Raw genomic sequence first — 21,485 nt, forward strand, 5'->3', positions numbered from 1 at the left:
ATTTTAAGATGAATGAATGTATTGCAGGTGGGTTTCCCATCACACAAAAGACCACTTAAACCTGTTTGACCTCTCCCTCGAAAGCTTCGATATAAGTTTGCAGAAGTATGGTATTACTTCATGCTCTACTGTGGGACATAATCCTCTTTGGATCACTGAGGCCTAAATCCAAACCAAAGTGTGCCGATGACAGCCCAGATGTGACGTCAGCGCGGGCGCACGGAGCGATCCGGAGTCGGTGCGTGGCAGAGTCGGCTCGGCCCAGCAGCGGAGGAGGAAGAGCAACATCTGGATCGAAAAGGGAATAATGTCGGATCATTGCAGGGGGCTCCTGGCGCGTCTCTCCTCCCGCTGTGCGCTTGGCTTTCGCCTGGGAGTGAAATAAACGGGGCTGCTCGAAACTCCTTCGGCATTTTCGTGCGGGAGGCTCGAGGGCAGAAATTGCCACATAAGTAACGAACTGTCTCCACCATGGATCAGTCCGTCGCGATCCAAGAAACTTTGGAAAGGGAAGAAAACTGCACCATAGTATCCTTTTGTTCATGCGCTGCTTCGTGGATTACCAACACTTGAAACCTTTGTGAGGATTACCTGCTTCAAAAGTTCAACTAACACGACTGCGTTGAAGAGCACCAGAGCCCGGGGAGAGAGGCCTGGGAGACTACGACCCTGGCACATGGTTGACATCTCTGAGTAAATAAATACTAGCGTGCTGACGCTGTGACTTAAATCCAGGCAATGCGTTTAAAGTGCACGTATTTTACAGCAGTAGGCTCAGTCGGGTGTGACCTGGCCTAACGCTTGTAGTAAGACCTTTCAACCACAAGGTGGCAGCTGTGTTTCACTAGCTGCTGCTTTCCCATTATAGTTAAAAGTAAAAATACTCCATTACAAGTAAAGGTCCGGCATTCTTTATGTTACTTATCTTAAAGATGTACTAGCAACCGGATGTGCTTAAAGTATTACATGCACATTATTTCACTTATCATATTTTATTATTATTAATCAAACATGTAAGCGGTATTTTGATGTTGCAGGGGTCTAATGGAGCTAATCTTAACATTGCATCTTTAACTTTATTTTAGAATCTGATGATAATATGCAAATATGGTATGTCAGAAAAAATGTAGTGGAGTAAAAAGCACGGTATTTCCTTGTGAAATGTAGTGGAATTAATAGAAATTGGAGATACTCGTGTACAAGTGCCTAACTAAATGTACTTAGTTACATGATACTACTTGTCATAGGAAACAAATAAACCAGCAAAAAACTTTAAATGTTGCCTGAAATATTAGTTGAAATGAGAGGAAGGTCACATTTCCTGGTGAAATATTCAAAGTGCCACTGAAGGAACACATTTCCACTGTATCCTTAACTAAGCCGTGAACATGCTGTGCAGTGTGATGTCCTCTTTGATGACGTTACAGAGAGCAGACTGCTGGGATTGGTGGAGTCCACAAAAGAACATGCGTGAGTTTTAACACATAGTGCAAAGTAGATATATGTTTCTGTGTATATTGAATAGTATATCTGTGCAAGGAGAAGAGGGCGATAGCATTATGCAATCCAGGGGCAACACCACAAACTGGCCTTGGAAATTACCACAGAGTTGCATCAATCCATCTGACGCAGTAACCTTAATTATATATGATATGAAAATGGCAGGATTTACAGCACAGCTGCAAAGATTTTGTATTGGTTTGCATGTGTTTTTATTGTGCCCACCCCTGCGTATGCCTTTAGATGTAAAAATACTGTTGACTCATGCTGAAAATTACTGCTATTTTGTGTAATTAATATTTCTGTCTTTGACATTTTGTAGAATCTTTATTTATACCCATCGAAGGATGGCCATTACTGCTGATGACGTGTCACTGGAGGACATCATACCCATCTCTCTTGAATTTGCTGTTGTGGAGGGTGAGCTGCTGTCATACACTCGACCTCATTGCAAACTGGCAGTTAAAAAGGAGGGTGCCAGATAATATTGTGTTCCTCAAGATAACTATTGTGTCTGGTGAAATAATGGCATGATGGTAATTTCTCTGAAGTGCCCTTACACATTTTTTCACGCTGCACTCTTTTCAGTTTCCTCACCAGAGGAACTTGCGGTTGTGGGTGAGTCACCCTCGTTATCCATTCTAGCTCATGTCTGATATGCTAGATGACTGAGTGACCACATGAAACTGAACGGCCTTCGTCCGATTCTAGGTGGCGATACCAGAGTGAGAGTAAGCTACCAGGAAAAGGAGTTAGAGCTCAGACTTCCTTTTGGCTCCCACTCACGACTCTTCCTCAGCGAGGTCAACAGGGCGTGGAGCGGTAGGTCAGCCCTCGCAGACATGCCGCATGCATGTGATCTATTTACATGACATCCAGCTGCCGTTACTTTTATTGAGGATCCCACCAGCCTTTGAGAAATCCTAGTAAGGTGTGTGTGTGTGGGGGGGGGGGTCGATATCTTTATTTTCTGAGCAAGTAGGAGACACATAAGTGTGAAGTAGTGAAAATAATCTGCTCTAGCCATCTGTTTGGAGGAAACCTGCTCAGCCAGTCTTCACATGCCTTGAGGAAACATTATATGGTGAAAACATGATGTGCCAAAAAAATGACATTAGTTTACTGGGAAATAAATTTAAAAACAGACACAAAAAGACAAGAACATGTGTTAGGCTCCTGTGGCTTGTGCCTTGCAGCTTACACCAATTTTAGTACTGCAAACTGGTGGTGTCACTTCGTCTGTCAGTCACTGAGTGTAAATGACACATGGCTGACAAAAAAAACAAGAGAAAGAAGGGTGGAGTTTGGGTGGTGTGCTCTGTGTAGTTTGCCTGTCACAGCGAGCGTTTGCAATGGGACAAGGTGAAAAGAAGTCAAAACCCCAGGACCCGTAACTTCCTCTTCAGTACTTCTCTTGAGCTGCTTTTTATTTTCTGCATCCTGTTCGTCTGACTGGAGCAGCCCATTGACAGGTTCATGGACAGTCCACCGCGTTAGGGATGTGCCACTCTCTCGACTGGCTAACTGTTTTTCGCAGTGGAAAGCCCACGTGAGGAGACCGATGTGTTGTTTCGGTGTACTCTAAGATGAGCCACAAAGGCTTTTAACTTTGTGAAGGATACCAGTGATGGAAAGATTAAATGACCTGGCGCCTGCTGTTGTTAAAAGGAAGGGTGTGAGAAATGGCAAAGGTAGGCAGATAAAAGTGAGATCTCTTTAATGCACTGCAGCTTGTAGTCTCATTTTAAGCCGTAGGGCAAAATACACAAAGGTGGGCTTACAAACTTAAGTACAGACACCTTCGAGTTACACCACAAACGGGCTCAAAAAATAAGCATTCTTGTTTATACTGTTTAGACCATTGATGTTGCTCTATCTTCTCCACTTTAGCCTAAAACAAATGAGCAGAAAATGCAAAGTTCAGTTCAGTCTCTTGTTCTATTCTTCACTCGCACAATATTGCGAATGCTCTAACGGTAATCCTCTTGTTGTCTGTCTGTCCGTCTTCCTTCAGATGTGTGCAAGTCTCCCACAGAGGTACCAAAGTTCGAGTGGATCAGAAAGTACAACAATGCAGCCAGAGGCCACGAAGTTGTCAGACAAGCACTTGCACCCCTTGGAACAAAACTCACTAAAATCAGCCAGCACCGGAAAACTGGTTTGTCATCTTATTTCTTTCAGCACAAGTTCACAACCAGTGTCTTCATTTCCAGTAAATTTCTCTCAACCAGAAGTAGAGCGGATGACGAGGCATTTTTTTTTTTCGGCATAGATGGCCTCACACAGATAAAAGTCTAACATCAAACGGTTGCATAATAATACTGGGGTGGTTTTGCAATTACCGCTTCCTTTGAACGCACTAGCTGCGTATAAGCTGTAACAAATTTACTCATAAGCCGGCAGGGCGCCACTTGAGGAAGGACAACAGTCACACGACAGGCCTTTTCCACAGAGATTTTGACTGTTATAACAGAAAAGACGCACGTGTAGCTAATAACATTAATGATGACTCCATTCCATTTAAGTGTCACAGTAAGCCTGCACACACAGCAGCCGAGTAGTGGGCCTGGCAAAACAAAATGGAATGCGACCATTATTAACCTTACTAATAAAGCCTGTGGTTATCCTGCCATGATATGTGGAAATGGCGACGTCGAAGTAAGTAAGTAAGTAAATAAGTACATTTTATTGCTGTAGCACCTTGCAAGGTCCTGAGCAGGTGCACATAAAATACAAATAGCATAAATTAAAGAGCAAAAACATCATCATTTGTTTTCAGCCTGGGCTGTAAAACATTTAACATCATTTGGTTGCCAGGCCCAAGAGGTCTTGGTGCAGATATGGAGTTAATAAACAATCATATAACAGAGCCAAACAGTCGAGGGCTTTAAAAGTAAAGTACCCCCTGCCTATAAAGTAATTAAATAATAGACGCAGAATAGGCAACCACATTAAAAAAATGCAAGATTCTCATGAGATGAGATTCATGCTGTGAGATTTACAATTTGTATGCTTTGTGTAGTTTGTCTCACATGCTGATGGCCCAATTTCATGTTTTTGCACGCTAAGTTAGAGCCATGCTGTTTATTTCATGTTTTTGCACGCTAAGTTAGAGCCATGCTGTTTATGATATGCACGTCATATACAAAGCATATCATGAATAAAGCATGCAAATGCAAAGGCACACACAAAAACCTGCTGCTCATAAACATATGCAACATTTCTCATCAATATCAGTGTTGTTGGCGAGTGTTTCATTTGACATTGCTGGCCAGTTTTTTTCCGTAGGTGTCACAGGCACATAAACAAGAACGCAATCTGCACAACTTATTTCGTCTTGAAGTGCATGAGTCCTGGCATTTCCGTCTGCATTGCATGCATAGTGCATTTGTGGTTGTTCAGCCTCCTGCCTCCGCAGCAGCCAGCAGGGGAAGGTAAACTCCTCCTACTACATCGTTAGCATGGGCAGGTCTCAAACCGACTGGACATTGCTCTTCTGCACAGAATGCGTGCGAGCCGTGCAGGGAGATGTCGAAAGTGATGAGAGACTCTGGTATGAAAAATATTCCATTCCATTTTTGTGTAGTTTCGAGGCGGCGACAGGAAACGCCATTGCATCACTCCATGGCATTAGCTTGCTGGTTAGCTAGCTTCCTGGCTAATGCTATCGCGTACAGTAGCAACCTTAATGGGCTAGTTCTTATTTCAAAGAAGCTAATTTTAGCCAGATTAGCTTGAGGGCCAGTATTCGCCAGGCGGAATCATATATAGTTTGAAGTCCTAGTAGTATTACTAATGCTGCCTCAATACCAAAGTACCGCTAATGTTAGCTCAGGTAGATGATTGGTACACTTGTAATAGCTAACGTTAGTCCTGGCTCAATACAGTTCATGTTAGTGGCCGCTGTATGACAGAAAATGACACACCTGCTGTGGTTTGTGTTGCAATAACGTATTTTAGTGAAACTTAATTGTGTCACTCATTCGACACACTGTTTTCGTCCTGCTTCTCAGGCACTTGGCTGTTTTATTTCGCTGCCTGTCTTCAGATTGAGGCTTTTTTTTTCACTTGTGGCTCATCCTCCTAGCTAGCGTAGCCTGTTAGCTTGAAATCAGTTGTCTGTAAACTTTCTCCGACCGCCTCCGAGGTGTTCACTGTTTGCTTTGCCTCCACCTGTGTCAAAAGCCTCTCCGCCGTTCAGCGCCGAATCATCTAAACGTTTAGTCAAGGCGAGAGGAAGCTATTTTAAAACCGTGCATTTTTAGCTGAGAATAAGAATAAATCACTAAAATGGTTCCTATGTAGTTAGTCACCTGTATTTTTTGATCGTGAGGGGAAGTTGTGCAATATTGACCTTTGTGCAGTCTGGGACCGGATTGATCACCGCACATCGAAACGTGCAGTTGTTCAGATTTCAAGCGACCCCATCCACAGTGTTTGAACGTTTAGTTAAGCTCATTAGCTGGTTAAGATTACTAAAGGATGTGCAGGAATGTAAAATATGCCGTGCAATACAAAAACTGAGTGCTCACACACGCACAGGACCCTCGTGGGGTCAGGGCTCGTTCAGTTACAGCTTTGCAGTCTTGGTTGGTTTAGTTTACTACGTGCTAAATGATTCACTATGAACAAAACGAAGGTATAAAGTTAAGTATGCAGCTTTCAGGTGAAAAAAAAGTCCATGTGCCATGCTTTTTGCCCTTGTGTTATTGTGACATAACTGTCTTCAGCATGGCACAAGCAGTAGTAAGTAAAGTGCATTCACTTTATTTTTTTTCTGAGACGGTGTATATGCTAATATTTTCTGATATTATCCATGATTTGTGCATTCAAATCAAGCCTCTGGGTTTGTTTTAATTCTTGTTTTGCCACTTCACATTATTTTTACAATGAGAAACTCTGGATCATACGCTACAGTTTTCATGGTTTCATTACTGTTCTAATTCTTCCAGATACCGTATGGTCCACTGAGGAAAATAAGTCTTAATATGTTTTATCTCCGTATTGAAAGCAGTTTAGAAAGAACATTGGAGAGTTACTATAAGGTTTTAGGAACTAACAAACTGCAAAACAGGAATGAAGCCGTCTCTAATGGGTTTATCATATTATCATTATCATCTCATTGTTTTTCAATCGGCACAAGTCTTTGCAGTCCGAGGGTTAGGCTAATATTCTGAACCCTTTATTTTATAGCTTCAGTCTGAAAACTGTTGAGTCTGTTTGACAGTTATGTGTGGGGTTTTCCATGTGTGCACAAGGAGATTTTTACCTCGTCAAATGTAGCAGACCTGTGCACATTTCTTAAAGCATTTCACAGTTTGCTGCTGGTTTTCTCAGTCAAACTAAAGGCCATCTTCCTCTCCTTTTCCTGTATACGTGGTTTTGAATTAAAGCGTCGGTTGATCTTGGTGGGGTTTTCTTTTTGTGGTGTTAGTAGACCACCTTTCGTTTTGTTCTTGTGTCGTTTTTTTTTTTAGAATATATACAAAGTGAAACAAACAGTGCAAGCTTTTCTGACATGTTGACCTTTTCTTGGTACTTGGTTCACAGGTCACAACCTGTTTTCTTAGAAAAGTTGGAGGGATGAGAACATTTCCGTTCTAAAACAAAGATGCAGCAGAAAATAATCTTGTACTCTCGGGGTAATAATAATGATCAAAAAGCAGTGTAGTTTTTGTTTTAATTGACTCAGACTTTGGTGCTTCATAGCTGTGACAAAAATACATTTTAACACAAATTGTGCTGTTGGGATTGGTAAAGATTTGTTAGTTTAGTTCTGACATATTTTACCTTTAATTTAGGATTGTTTGAATGGGATTTCTCTTTTAAATGTCCCAATCCCTTTGTTTTGTAGCTTTATTAACTCTGTGCTATTTCTTTCCCTCTGTGACCTTTATTTTGAAAACTGTTGTATATTATTATTCATAGCAGTACTGTTGATATCCATGTCCAGTTACTTCATCTCAGGGTATTAGAGCCACAGGCCATGCTGCGCACAAAATTAACTTGGTTTTTAGTTTGCCATTAGAGTTCATGTTAATAAAAAAAAATTACAATTTCTTAGTTTGAGAACGTGTACGCACACGAGACATGTTGTACAACTCTTCTCCAGAACACCATGCTTTATTCACCAATCTTTTTTTCTTTACCTTACAGACATCTTTTTCTTCAAACATAGTATTTACAAAATCCTCTGATTGTTACTTCATACAAAAAAACTTTAATAAAATTACCCAATTCATATGGAAGTTGCACGAAAATGGTGTCTGTAAACTTTTGCATAAAATGTCCTATATATGGAAACTGGAAATGGCCTCAAACACCGCCCTGATGAAGGCAAGATGGCTGAAAATGTTTGGTGAATTCTCGAGAAGAGCTGTGCAACATGTCTTAATTTTGATGGACTGAAGCTCTCACTGGTCTGAGCCTAGCTGTGTGTGTGCATGCTCTCAAATGAGGAATTGTTTTTTATATATATATATATATATATATATATATATATATATATATATATATATATATATATATATATATATATATATATATACATGAGCTCTACGTGATGGAATGATGAAAACGAAAAACATAGAAGCTACTAGTTTTTATTGCAGATGTATCTCATCTTTTGGGTCAGGAAGCAGTGCTGCTGGTGGTCAGGTGCACCCATAATGTATCCTGCTACAACTTTGTAGAGTTAAATTTCCTGACTTTCCCTTTCAGAGGAGCCAGCTGTGTTCCCTGCCAAGCTGCAGGGGACAGGGGCCATGCTGTCTCATACTTCACACTCGGCCATTAAATCCAGCTACTTAGGATGCAATAACTGTAGCCAACTGCAAAAGACAGCCACAGTCAATTGACCAGAACAACTGAGCCCTGACTTGGCAGTTTTATGATTGACTCGTGTGTTTGTGTTTATTCTGAGTCATAATTGGCTTTAATACATTCTCCTTATTAGTTACTAAAAGGGTGAAATATGCTCATCCTTATTAGAGTGACTTGTCGCAACCTGTCAATATCTAGGGCAGATTTTATGGTAATTTTGATGGGAAAGTCTCCAGCAAGACACAGTGACACATAGTCTTCACTGGCACAAACAAGATATTAATTTGATTCCAAGTACAGGCAGTTCAGACACGGTGCTGAGCTGTGCTATAATGCTGCTGTTTACCTTCATGCTCTGTGTTTTGTAACCAATTGAACTAAACAAACTCTTCTGATCTTCCTTTTGTCTCCTGCTATTCCCGAACAGAGAAATCATCGGACAAAAGGGGAACTTTAGAAAAGGAGAAAGGTTCTAACAGTGGCACACAGAAGTCCACAGCATATTCAAGCCCAGAGAGGTAAGGCCTTTTATTCATCCACATGTGAAACCCTCAAAACCAAAACGGTTTCCAAAATGGATTGTTTGTGTCCAGTGGACTTAACAATTTCTTTTCATGTTTACTTGCTAGCTGCCTTCTTCTTTCCTGCCTTTTGTTGATGCCGTGTGAGAGGTTTCTCGGTGGGATCAGTAGAATACTATAAAATCACAGACAGGAATGTGTATCACATGGTTGTGCCATGCAAGAGACCAAACGACACAAGGACACACTTTGCTGCATAGCGCTACTAGAGGTCAAAAAGTATTTAAGTAGCTTTTTTTTGAGGATTACGCTCAGTAAAGCCTAAAACATGTAGCTAGTGCAGGGGTGGGCAAACTTTTTCACTTGTGGGCCACAAAGGGTTCTAAAATTTGACTGGGGGGCCGGACCAGGAGCAGATGGATGGAGTGTTTTGGTAATCCACCTCATAAGAGAAAATAAAATATCATGAGATATGTAGAAAACATGTAATTTAATTTCAACTGAAAATGAACAAAAGCATTTCAACTAAATATCTGTCTTTGAAGTCCCACAGAACTGAGCGATTTATTGAAATGACTCTTTTTATTATTTTAAAGCACTGAAAGTTGTGTTATCCTTCAGGACATCATCATCATCAGTCTCCTCCTGACTGTCTTCATTTAAAAAACGGTAGGAGATGCAGGTCTACTGTCCTCTCCTTCTATTCAATCATCCCTAATGCCAAAACTCAACAACGAGCAGCGCGAGGACGAACAGTGACAACGCGCCAGTATGTGGAGCGCGTTATATTTGATCGCGCTGCATTTGCGCACTTGGTTTTGAGAACGTACGTGCACCTGAGCACCACATATGTGCATCCCTTAACAGACAGAACAAATTAGTTTCAAATGCATTTTTTACATAACACAACGGAGAAACGTACTTTTAATTTCAGGGGAACAGTGTTGTTGGTCTCCCTTTTTATCCAGCGCATCAAAGTCTGGAGTCAGTTTTCTTGCTGTATCATCGTCTTTAAACACCGCCTGATCGGTGTTCAGTCAAAAATATTTAGTTGTCCACTCCTTATTAAAAACTGGACATTCTTAGCTCCGCTCATCTTTACAGAAGGGCTGAGGGTCGAAGAGTAAAGCGCAAACGTGGAGTAATACGCTTCACCTCAACAAAGCTCAATGTATCTAGAGTGCGCCATCTATTGGGAAAAAGCCAGAATTGCAGGGAAAATAAAACATTAACAAGGTTTATTGATATAATTTGTTCAAGTTCCGCGGGCCGGATTAAATTTTGTAACGGGCCGCATATGGACCTCGGGCCGTAGTTTGCCCATGCCTGAGCTAGTGTGTAATGTATGAGTGCATAAAGACGCAGAATTACAGTGATGTGAGTACTTTCCTCCACCTGGTTTACAGGTTAACAGGCGTTGCGTGTGTGCAGCTTGGTGATGAGTGTTTAATGCATGCAAAGTTGTCAAATTTGTTCTGTTCAGTTCTTTAACCTGGATGCCACTGAGGCCGCTCTTGGAATGAAGCCTTTGCTCTAAGATGGAGTTTAGTTACAGCATGGAAGATTACAGGGTCCAGGCATATTGCATTTCTTCCTCTCCCCTCAGCCTCATTCCATATTGACAGCATGGAAATCGAGCTCGTCTGCATAACCTGGGTCCCTGTTGTCCCTGTGGTGCTCTACTGTACATTAGGCTGTTAGTCCAGAGCAGCTTGTAATGTCTCTGTTGTGCCCTGATTTTATTTCTAGCTTTTAGGAGAGGTATGGCTTGATGCAGTTATGCTGAGTATTCTGAATCTGAGCTGGCAACTATATATACGTACTTCAACAGAAAAATCGAATCAACCAAACAATGATTATTATTTCTACCTCTGAAATCACACCAGTGTGACAAATTACCCTGTTTCTATCTTGGGCTGTCTCCACTCATCCCCTTGCCTAACTGCTATGTCGTATCTCCTGGTGTTCAGTCAGGGCATCTCCAGTCGAGAGGACCGGGATGACCTGGTGCGCTCCTCCAGCCACACCCCGTCTAACAAAGCTCAGATACTGGCCATGCCGCAGTTCGGCCTGCGAGACAACCTTATCAGGTGTGAGCTGCTGAAGAATGAGGACCTTTACACTTACCTGGAGGACTTCAGGTATTTTACTCCTCACTGCTTCTTGTCTGTATTGAATCTATTTTAAAATGTGTTTTGCAGATTGTTGCAAGCACATGGATGTAGAGTTAGGTGATCTTGATACAGTTGGTAGTATCACATCACTGTCATAGACAATTAATTTTAGTCATGTGTTGACACTTTGGTTGGGCTTATAGGTGCTTTCACATAGTGTTTAATCTATAGGAGTGTGATATGGCCTTTCATTTTGCTCAGCCTGAAACCAAGCAACATTTAACCTATATTACAATACCCAAACTGCATTATCATTATTTGCTTCCCAGCTGCACTTGGGAAACTATAAAAAGCTCAGAGTCAGGATCTTTTCGCACTAATACAGTTGTGTTGAGCTGTACTCTGCTGGCCAGTTAAGAATCTAAAATAGTTTCTAAAACTTTCTAGGAAAGACAGATTGTGCTGGAACAGTGTGAATGTGAGCACAGTTAAGATCCTAGAAGTGTTATGTAAAAAAAAATGAGTCAACACCTGTGGGTTTGTATTTCTGTATCTTTAGCTCTTTGCTAAATTAAGCACCAGTCACTCAGACGGCGTCAAGAAAAGCGACAACCTAGTGCATTAACATACTGGAGCTCGGGTTGTAGCTCTTCATTTCATTTCTTATTTATTGTAGAAATTAATATCCCTGTAGACATTTCTATTAAGGGTTTTTTGTTTCTATCAGATGGTTGTAAAATAAGCATTTCCTGAAGTCAGCGTCATGGTTTAGCCATTAACCACACTGCCGCCTGCTGGTAGGTCTGTGCCTTTTTATTTACAACGATGGACAGAATATAGCAAAGAATAGAAAGAAATATAGATAAAATTGGAATGAAGGAAGGAATCTTAGATATGAAAAGCTTAAATTACAACATCTTTGACACAAAGAAATGGAAAGGGAAATAGTCTATATGCTGTGCATAAATGTGCAAAAATATTAATGTTATTCAGTGTAAAATTTAAACACCATAGGAATATCAAGAAACATGTTGGCTCAGGTTTCCTGACACCGAAAAGGTCATGTGTTTTATTCAAATTCCCACTCCTTTCTGTGTGGAATTTGCTTGTTGGTACAGGTCTCCTCCGGGTGCTCTGATTTCCTCCCACACCCCAGACATGGGGTGGGTTAATGGGGAACTCTTCTGCAAATTGCCTGTAGGTGTGTGAGTGTGAAGGTCTTAGTTTTACATATGTGTGACTCACAACCTCTCCAAGATGTTCCCTACCTTTTGCTCAAAGCGTGCTGTGAAGCCTTGTGACTGTGCATGACAATGAATAGAAATGAATAGCTTTTTAAAATATATACTTACAAAAGTATACCCAGAATATGTGTAGTTTACTGCTTCTGGAGGATTTCAAACATATGTATGTAAATAACTAAAGGATGTGTGATGTGCTGACTGGTTTGTGAGCTTCAATAGTTGCCTGTATCAGAAACTGCACATGTACAGAAAAGGTTGCATTGTTCTGGGACATATGTGCATTGTCTGCTTTTCATCTCAATGCAGCGAACTGTACTGTGTACTGAATATACATGCTGACTTGCACATTAGGAAAAAAGCTCAGGAAAGCAGCAATCCTGGATTTTTGTATAAAGACAGCTTCAGCATCTTTTTAGTTAGCTGAGGGTAGGTCCATTAGCCCACAAAGTGTTGTACAGCGTGATGGCAGTCAGCATAAAAATAAAGAGCTCTGTGCCGCTCCTGTGCAGCAGCACGAGCAGAGCAGCAGCTGCCTGAAGGTCAGAGATGAGAATGGAAGGAAGCTGATTTTCAGTTCTGGAGCCTGCAGAATAAAAGTCAGTGGGGATGGAAGTGACTAGAGCTTGGCCCTTTCACCACTTCTCACGATTGGGGTGCCCTTCTCCAATGTCAGAAAAGTGCTAGGGGAGGGCGTTCTTGAAGCCATTTGATGCTTAAATGAATGGGAACAGTGCTGAAAAAAACATTTGTACTCATTTAACCTACATAAAATACAATCTTTCTAGTAACGAGCAAGTGAGTACTGCAGTAGAGCAGCAACGCATGAGCTTAAGATAGACTGAGGTCATTGTTTCACTGTTTTAATCTCCCCTGGTGTGACCTGGAAAATATAGAAAAGACAAGTTTTGCTAGAGAACAGTCAGCAGGATAAACACTTTTTAAAACCGATAGTGGCACTGTATTACGCTCCTTTGTGCCCGCTTCTCATCTGTCCCCGTTCTGTTTCAGCTTTTTTCTCGGCACGTACAATGTCAATGGACAGACCCCAAAGGAAAGCCTCAGTCCCTGGCTGAGCTGCACTGTCTACCCTCCTGACATGTACTGCGTGGGGTAAGTCACATTCACTCTGCTGCAGAATAGCTTTGCAATTGTCTGCCTAATCCCATTACACAGACAGGCGTATACTTCTCAAACCTCTGACAGATGTATGCAACATTGATCCTGTTTTAAGTAGGAGAACATAGCCACCCACAGATTCAGCACTATGTGTCCACTGATCCTGCCCACGTTTCTGGTTACTACTTTGGTCGTTAAGTTTTGAGAACACAATGAAAGCACTGGCTACAGCTCAAACATGTGACTCAAACTCTCATAGAAATTTTTACTGTTTGTCTGTCCTGGTAGTTTTCAGGAGCTTGACCTCAGCAAAGAGGCTTTCTTCTTCAATGACACCCCCAAAGAGCTGGAGTGGACGAAGGCTGTGTCCGAGGCCTTGCATCCAGATGCCAAGTATGCCTTAGTAAGGAAGTCTTTTTTTTTTTTTTTCTTTCCTTGTTTTGATAAATGTAGTTCTCAACCAGTAGTTGGTATTTGGACTGGACCTATGAATGTTATTGCACAGTCTGCATATTCTGTCTGTCTGTAGAGCTTGTTTAATTCTTTTTAGCATGGGAACTGGTACCGTAAACAGTTTTAACGAGTTTTGCATGTTGAAATATTTTAAACAACGTTGATTGTGTTTGTGTTACATTAAAGTGGCAGTTACCTCGTGCCTGCGGCTGTAGTAGCTGTCTACATTACACAACGCCATCACATTGCATGGATTATTACACAGGATAATCCTAAAGAACAGACACGATACCCGTGCTTATTTGATGAGCTTAGTCAGGCCTTGCTTTTTTCTCTCTCTCTCTTTTTCTTCCCCTTATTCGCTTTCATCTGCTTCCCTTTTCTCAGAGTGCTGACTCTGTCTTATTAGCTTCCTCTTTTTATTCGCTGGGCTGTTTTTCTGTAGTCATCTTAGGGCTTTTAGGATGCCTGTAAGTCACAGAATCAGTATAATGACGTCATTTTTTTTTTATCCACTGTCAATGCTCTGACTAAAGCACACTTGGCTGATCTGTAACTGACACTGTATAGCTCAGCAGGCTGAAAAATTAATGTTTTCGCCCTCATATTTGAGTGTCGACTCCTGTAGAATTGACTGAGACGTTTAAAGCTGTTTTGCTTCTTACCATACAAAACTGCTTCATATTCTACTATGTACTTTTTTGCTTCTGCTTTCCTTGAGATGAGTCAGTGGGTGAGGCTAAACGCCTTCAGCTGTAAATATAGTCGCCGTTTATACTAATTGCAGTTGAAAAACAGTTAAGATGCTGATTAAATTTGCATGTTACATTACTCTGAATAGTTGTGCATCTTTTCCCTTTCCTGTGTGAAATTATATTCTACTCGTCTTCTGCTGCAGGTGAAGTTGGTGCGTCTGGTGGGCATCATGCTGATCTTCTATGTGAAGAAGGAGCATGCACAGTTCATCTCTGATGTGGAGGCTGAGACTGTGGGCACTGGCATCATGGGAAGGATGGTAAGGAGTGATGCTACAGGTCTTACTCTTTCATGCACCGGTGCTCGTGTAGGTTTACTGCTGTTTCGTAAAGATATTTTGTCATAAACAGCACTGAGCTGTTGAGCGGTCGTAATCAGGGCCTGTGCTTTAAGCAAGCTGCCTTTCTATGTCCATAGAGCATAAATGGTACACAGTGTCACTCATCCATTGTTTTTTATTTTTGCTTACATAGCAACATATTGAATAACTTCCCTTCCCCTTTGTGATTTACTCTCCTTTATCTTATGTTGCCAGAGATGCAATGAAATTAGTCATGACACACAAGCGTTAAGTTATTATCAACAGTAACTGTACCCATCAGCTTTAGATGCAAATGAACAAATTGGAAAATAATAGTGTTTTATTTACATTACAACTGCAGGCAAATAGCAATAAGGAAGGCAATATTATGCACAAAGATTTTGTTCTGATGATGTCTTGTTTTTCCTTTGGACTGCTCATCACTTTGGAGCTCATTCATCCCAGAAGCACTAGATCCAGCAGCTCCAACTTGACTCCTCGTGCACTGTTGCAGAATAGGTTATTCTTGTCTTGTACGTGGCTGTGCTTACTTAGCAGTCCCTGCAGTTTAGAGCAGATGGCTGGCTGGTGACCAGTGCGGGGCCTTTGTAAGGCTGCTCCATCCCTTCCTGCAGAAATGAGAAACTGGTTTATGATCTGCCTCAAGGACCATCTGAAACACGTCAAGATTCACAGTGTTTGCATAATATCAGATTAATCTCAAGCAAAGGCGCATAACTGCAAACTATGTAAAATGGCATCTTTTTGCAGGACATTTTAGTTGTTTTACTGAATTTCAATCACTCATTGATTCACAGGGAAACAAGGGTGCTGTGGCGATCCGTTTTCGCTTCCACAACTCTGATATCTGCGTGGTCAACTCTCACCTTGCTGCTCACATCGAAGAATATGAGAGACGTAATCAAGACTACAAGGACATTTGCAGTCGTCTCCAGTTTCGCCAGCATGATCCCACGCAGCCTCCACTCACTATCATGAAGCATGAGTACGAAACCAATTAGATATTGTAGAGTTAGAGCATCACCATTCTTGAGAAAGATGTTTGGATTTATGTTTTGGATTAGAATGTTGTTTGTAGTAGCTGAATAAGCTACATGTTGATACTGAAGATATGTATTGCTAATTCTTACCCACTATCCAACTGTGCCTCCTTCACCAGTGTGATCTTATGGATTGGAGACCTCAACTACAGAATCAGTGACCTTGATGTCGACAATGTGAAGGAGCTAATCAGCAAGAAGGATTTTGAAGCGCTGCACAATTATGATCAGGTAATATCAACAATGGGCTCTTCCTTCTGCTGTTTGAATAGTCTTAACTCTTCATTCGTGTTTAGAGTGATGATGCTCACCAGCTGCATTTGGTCCTCAGCTCAAGAGGCAGATCGATGAGGAGGCTGTGTTTGTTGGCTTTGTGGAGGGAGAAATTGATTTTCAGCCCACCTACAAATACGATGCCGGCTCTGACAAGTGGGATACAAGGTAACCTCATATGTTGGCCTGAGTGCAAATAGCAGAATGGAACATTTTTAGCGAGATCATTCTTCAATGATACGATAATGGTCACAGTCAAAGTAAGGGTAATTGCAGAATGAAATGTGAAGCACTCTGACAATGAAAGTGCTCATGTTGTTGTGCTATCTATAGCACACACAGAGCAATTCAGCTCATCACAGCAATGTGAAAACACTTCATTGTCTCCCCGTTCATTGTTTAATGTTTGTTGAGGCTCTCTAGTCAAACTGGGAAACATCATTGTTCATGTTCTACATTACAACCACTTTAGAAAGAGCTACTGTGAATCAGAAAACTACAACATACTTTAAATTGCACTGGTGGCCTTAATAGATTACTTTAGGCACCCATTTTTCACGCTGTTAATTAACGTTATCAATAAACATGCCTCACAGTTAATGTGGCCCTAAATTGCAGGAGCAGTGTTGTGTGATATTTTCTGCTCTTGCGCCTCCTGCTAAGAGAATTTCCCAACAGAGATCGTATCATTAACTTTGAAGTATGTACAAATACACTGACACAGATGCAATTTTGCCTTATTTATGTTGCTAGTTTATACGGTAACCGATGCAATAAACATACTTGAGCATCAACATATGTTCTTTCTTCCGTATTTAGTGAAAAATGTCGAGTGCCTGCATGGTGTGACCGTATCCTGTGGAGAGGGAAGAACATCAAGCAGAAGCATTATCAGAGTCACATGGCTTTGAAGACCAGTGACCACAAACCAGTCAGTTCCCTGCTTTTCACTGGGGTAAATGATTCAGCTTTTTAACCGATCTCATCTTAAATGTCTTTTCCTTTCTGTTGTTAGAAAAAGAAGAAACTCATACATACAGTACTTTGAAAAGTAGGGCAGAGGAGAAGAGTATGGGGCTAGAACAGTGACTGTATAATTAAGCATTGGCTTCCCTGAGTTCACCTGAAACTCCCAAACCACAAGCACATTAAGTTCCTCTCTGCTTCTGTTTTTCCCCATTGAACCAGGCTGGGCTGAGCCGGCTAAAATGAAGAAATTTTTTGATGTTTGTGTTACATTTTTTAGTGGAACATTTTTCAGTGCCAATACAGCCTTTTCCAGTACAAGTGTTTCAGTGTCAGTGTTTCCTTTTTCATTGCCAAATTTTATTTTCAATGCCAAACTTTACAGTCACTGTTCTCTCTCATAGAAGAGATGATAAATCAGTGGAAAGTGCATGTAGATTCAGCTTTATTTGCACACTTCCCATCAACATGCTCTAATTTCTTGTACAGACCACATCACATATCTATTGCTGTATTATTTAAAGGTTATATAACACAGATGTCTATCCTGCATTGTCATCCCTCTTGTCTGTTCCTGCAGATCAAGAGAGTAAACAGCGAGACCTATAAGAAGACCTTTGAAGAGATTGTACGCAATATAGACAAAATGGAAAATGAATGTATTCCATCTGTAACCTTGGCCAAGCGAGAGGTAAACATCACTTTCAGTCATATGACAGTATAATGGGAGCTATAATACCTCTCTGAGATATATTGTACAATAAATGGCCTTCTGATTGTGTTCCTTTGATGAATTCAGTAAGTAAACCACCACTAATGAAACTGTGTATTGATTTCAGACTGCGAGGCTGGTGCAGATATTTAGAGGATATGTTTCAAACATGATATAGAGAAGAATTTTTCCATCTTGCCTCATGAATCCATCCCTCTTCTTTCAGTTCCACTTTAAGGATGTGAGATACATGCAGCACCAGGCAGAGACATTGAGCCTCTTCAATGACGGGCAGGTCCCGTGTCAGTTTGAGTTTATCCAGAAGCCGAATGAGCCCACGTACTGCAAGCCCTGGCTCACAGCCAACCCCCCCAAAGGCTTTATAGCTCAGGGTGAGTAGCACATAAAGTCAGAGATTCATCCTGGAGTCACAGATTTTATTTTATTAAAGCATCATTGTGCTGCCTTTAAGGATTTTAAAAATTGTTAAGTAAACCATCTTTGTGATGTTGACTTGTGGTAGGCTTTTTAACTTCAGCTTTACAAATTCTCTAACAGTACAACCTCAGTAAGTGCTTGTAGTGACCCTAGCACTATATAACAATTCACTGAGGTAGCAGGCATCAGTTCTTCTATTATGACAGTTCAGCCACAGCCTTACTTTGAGTGTGCATCTCCCTCAACATCTAGGTGGTTCGGTGGACATTGAGCTTGAGGTTTTTGTAAACCGCTCAACAGCACCTGATCTTAACTCTGGAAAGGAGCAGATCGAAGACATCCTGGTGCTCCACCTGGAGCGTGGCAAGGACTACTTCATCTCTGTGACAGGGAACTACCTGCCCAGCTGCTACGGTACCTCCATTCATTCATTGTGTCAGATGAGGGAGCCCATCCAGGATATGCCACAAGAGACCCTCCGTGAACTGGTGAGTGCTCCCGCATGCAGAGGCAGTGAAAGTGTCCTTGAAAAACCACCTCTGCATTCAGAGTTTTCTCACCGGCCACAGCAGAGTTGTTGTTCGTTTGTTTGTTTTGTAGCTTTGCAGATTTGGATTCCATTTTGAGTAAACTGCTTTTCTTTGTTTTGTTTGCTCTCAACATCAGGCGGAGATGTCTGGAAACAAGAATGAAGCAAACACTGAAAAGCCTCTAGACATTCCTAAAGAACTCTGGATGATGGTGGATCACTTGTTCCGTAATGCAATCAAACAGGTCAGAAAATGAGTTGCTGCTGCTGCTGGCAATTTTCTTGTTTGCAATTTCATATCCTTACAGTGATTTGCAGCATGTAACTCTTTGCCTTGTTATTCTTTCTTATACAAACAAATGAATGAAAGCTGCTACATGCCACAAGAATCAAGCAAAATAAAAAGTCTCAATGTAATAAAGTGTTTTCTTGAGGCTACACAGACACTTGTTTCACTCAGTATTTTTGCCTGCCAGCCGAGGAGCGTTGTAGGGCCTTTGCATTGATTTGGTGGAAGGACTTAATCTTCATTTTTAAAAGCCTTGATTCAAGTAATTGAAGCACAGGATTGTGTTGTTAATTTTAATTAAATCAAAGTCCATTGCAGCTCCAATATGCCTCAAACCAAAAGAGCATTTTCTTCAGCCCAAGTGTGGTCCTCTTTGTAATTTACTGTATCTTTTTGGTTTAATGAATGTGCTTTTTAGGACACAAAGATTTCATATGTATTGTCCTCTATTTGCAGGAAGACATATTTCAGCAACCTGGGCTCCGGAGTGAATTTGCAGACATAAGAGATTGCCTTGACACTGGCATGCCAGATTCTCTCCGTATCCTTCAAAACCATTACTATCATGTTAATCAGTGGAAAAAATATTGTTAATCTTCTAGAATATATATATTATATATATATTAAATATATATATATTTTAAAAAGGAAAGCAATGTAATCCTTTTTTTTCTTTGTTATTTTGACTTTGTGGTCACGGATCTGACTTTCAACTTGTAGGCTTTTTTAGTCACCCACTTACATGTTGGACAAACACTTTTTTGAGGCAATGCAACAAAAATGTAACTTTTGCAACTACCGCACTGTATTTCTGTATATACTGTCAACATTTAATTCTTGTTTTGCACAAACTACATTGCAAAACTTGCAGATTCTGCTCAAGTATTATGTCCTTGACTCTGTATTGACTTGCAGCGGGCAGTAACCACTCAGTGGCGGAAGCCTTGCTGCTCTTCCTAGATGCCCTCCCAGAGCCTGTGGTTCCCTTCTCCTTTTACCAGCAGTGCCTAGAAAGCTGCTCCATTGCCAGTCAGTGTGAGAAAGTAAGTTAGACAGCCCACAGTTAACTGCTGATTAACGTTAATTCATTCTAAGAAAGTTCATCTCTGCCATTTTTGATATAATGTCAATTTATTTTCTCTTCAGGTAATTTCCATGCTACCTCAGTGCCATCAAAATGTGTTCAACTATTTAGCGGCCTTTCTCCGTGAGCTGTTGAAGAATTCTGCTAGCAATCGTTTAGATGTCAATATCTTGGGTAAGAAAAGGAAACAGGTTGCACTTTCATTTGTGAATGCATTGTATTTGCTGTTGCTTTGTGGTTTAGTCAGAATGTTGAGTAAGTGAAGATAAATGAACTAAACAAAACAAAATGGAAAATGAATTAAAATTTGTTTATTGTTCTGTTTATGACTCAAGGATTGTTTGAACTTAGTATCTTTTTAATACTCAGTGTAAAACAGTCAGTTTCTGGTAAAGACAATGACCAAACGTATGCTGCATAAATAAAGGAAAGAAACTGAAGTAACATATAAAATAAGATGATTAATTAATTAATTCTTATTTTATTACACTGAATTTCTTTCACGTTTGGTTTAAATATGCAAAAACTTTTACTGGTTAATAAAGATAAATAAAAGGAACCCTTTGTTACACTATGCAGTGTGAATAATTTATTTTCTTTCTGCATAGCCACCATTTTTGCCTCCTTGCTCCTGAGGTCACCTACGAAGCAGGATCTTGCAGAAAAGAGGAAGACTCAGGAGTTCTTTCAGCACTTCCTGACCCAAGGGTCTGCCTAGATGGAGAACTTGAAGCTGAACCTGAACACTAAAAACTGTACAGTCCAGTATTTGAAATAAACTATGATTTCTTATATTCTTAAGTGACTCTTTGTATAGATATAAAGTATAATGACTGTAAATGACAGTTCTTATCTGATATTAGGTTGTTTCAAAGCAATGTTTGTCATGTGTTGATACACAACATTTATTGTATGTCATGAAGCATCTGTAGAGATAACAATTTTTAATGTATGTATATTTTATTTAAAAAATAATTTGTATTTTAATGTTTCTGATCTCAACACCATATTGTTTTTCTATATAAAATCACTGAAAACAAGGTGCGTGTCACTGATGATTTTATTCTCAATTCACGTTGCCAATCACAAGCAAAGGAATCCACACTAAACGAGTGTGTTTGGTTTTCTCATTATGAGTGTGTGTGTGTGTGTGTGTGTGAAAGAATCTCCATACATTCAGTTTACTGAATCGCATTTGCCACACAGAGTTGAAGTTAAATATTGGGGAAGAATAACGTTTCATGTTTTAATTCAGTATTAGCGATGATATTTAATTTCCCATAATTCATCACGAATGGCTGTGAGT

General features: G+C 40.6%; 1 protein-coding gene across 3 annotated transcripts; it reads left to right on the forward strand.

The window, feature by feature from the left end:
• Window positions 1-262: 262 nt before the first annotated feature.
• Window positions 263-21,211, forward strand: inpp5b (inositol polyphosphate-5-phosphatase B). Of its 3 annotated transcripts, XM_041942835.1 has the most exons (23): window positions 263-528; window positions 1,391-1,470; window positions 1,823-1,920; window positions 2,089-2,118; window positions 2,212-2,322; window positions 3,515-3,658; window positions 8,750-8,840; window positions 10,814-10,984; window positions 13,210-13,311; window positions 13,606-13,720; window positions 14,669-14,785; window positions 15,646-15,833; window positions 16,008-16,119; window positions 16,220-16,329; window positions 16,981-17,116; window positions 17,708-17,818; window positions 18,066-18,231; window positions 18,530-18,765; window positions 18,944-19,051; window positions 19,552-19,636; window positions 20,011-20,138; window positions 20,242-20,353; window positions 20,788-21,211. In XM_041942835.1, the coding sequence occupies exons 1-23, from the start codon at window positions 472-474 to the stop codon at window positions 20,895-20,897; spliced, it is 2,718 nt and encodes a 905-aa protein (XP_041798769.1). In that variant the 5' UTR covers window positions 263-471; the 3' UTR covers window positions 20,898-21,211. The 3 variants fall into 3 exon arrangements, with proteins under 3 accessions (XP_041798769.1, XP_041798771.1, XP_041798772.1); XM_041942837.1 differs by lacking the exons at window positions 263-528; window positions 1,391-1,470; window positions 1,823-1,920; window positions 2,089-2,118; window positions 2,212-2,322 and adding an exon at window positions 2,846-3,191; XM_041942838.1 differs by lacking the exons at window positions 263-528; window positions 1,391-1,470; window positions 1,823-1,920; ... (1 more) ...; window positions 2,212-2,322; window positions 3,515-3,658 and adding an exon at window positions 4,955-5,053.
• Window positions 21,212-21,485: the final 274 nt, after the last annotated feature.

This window comes from Chelmon rostratus, chromosome 8 (genome assembly GCF_017976325.1).
Source record: "Chelmon rostratus isolate fCheRos1 chromosome 8, fCheRos1.pri, whole genome shotgun sequence".
NCBI lineage: Eukaryota > Metazoa > Chordata > Actinopteri > Chaetodontiformes > Chaetodontidae > Chelmon > Chelmon rostratus.

Coding starts and splice junctions, on each gene's coding strand:
- inpp5b (XM_041942835.1), top strand. CDS start 472: ATGGATCAGTCCGTCGCGATCCAAGAAACTTTGGAAAGGGAAGAAAAC. Junction 1,921..2,088: donor TGAATTTGCTGTTGTGGAGG/GTGAGCTGCTGT, acceptor CACTCTTTTCAG/TTTCCTCACCAGAGGAACTT. Junction 18,766..18,943: donor AAGAGACCCTCCGTGAACTG/GTGAGTGCTCCC, acceptor TCTCAACATCAG/GCGGAGATGTCTGGAAACAA.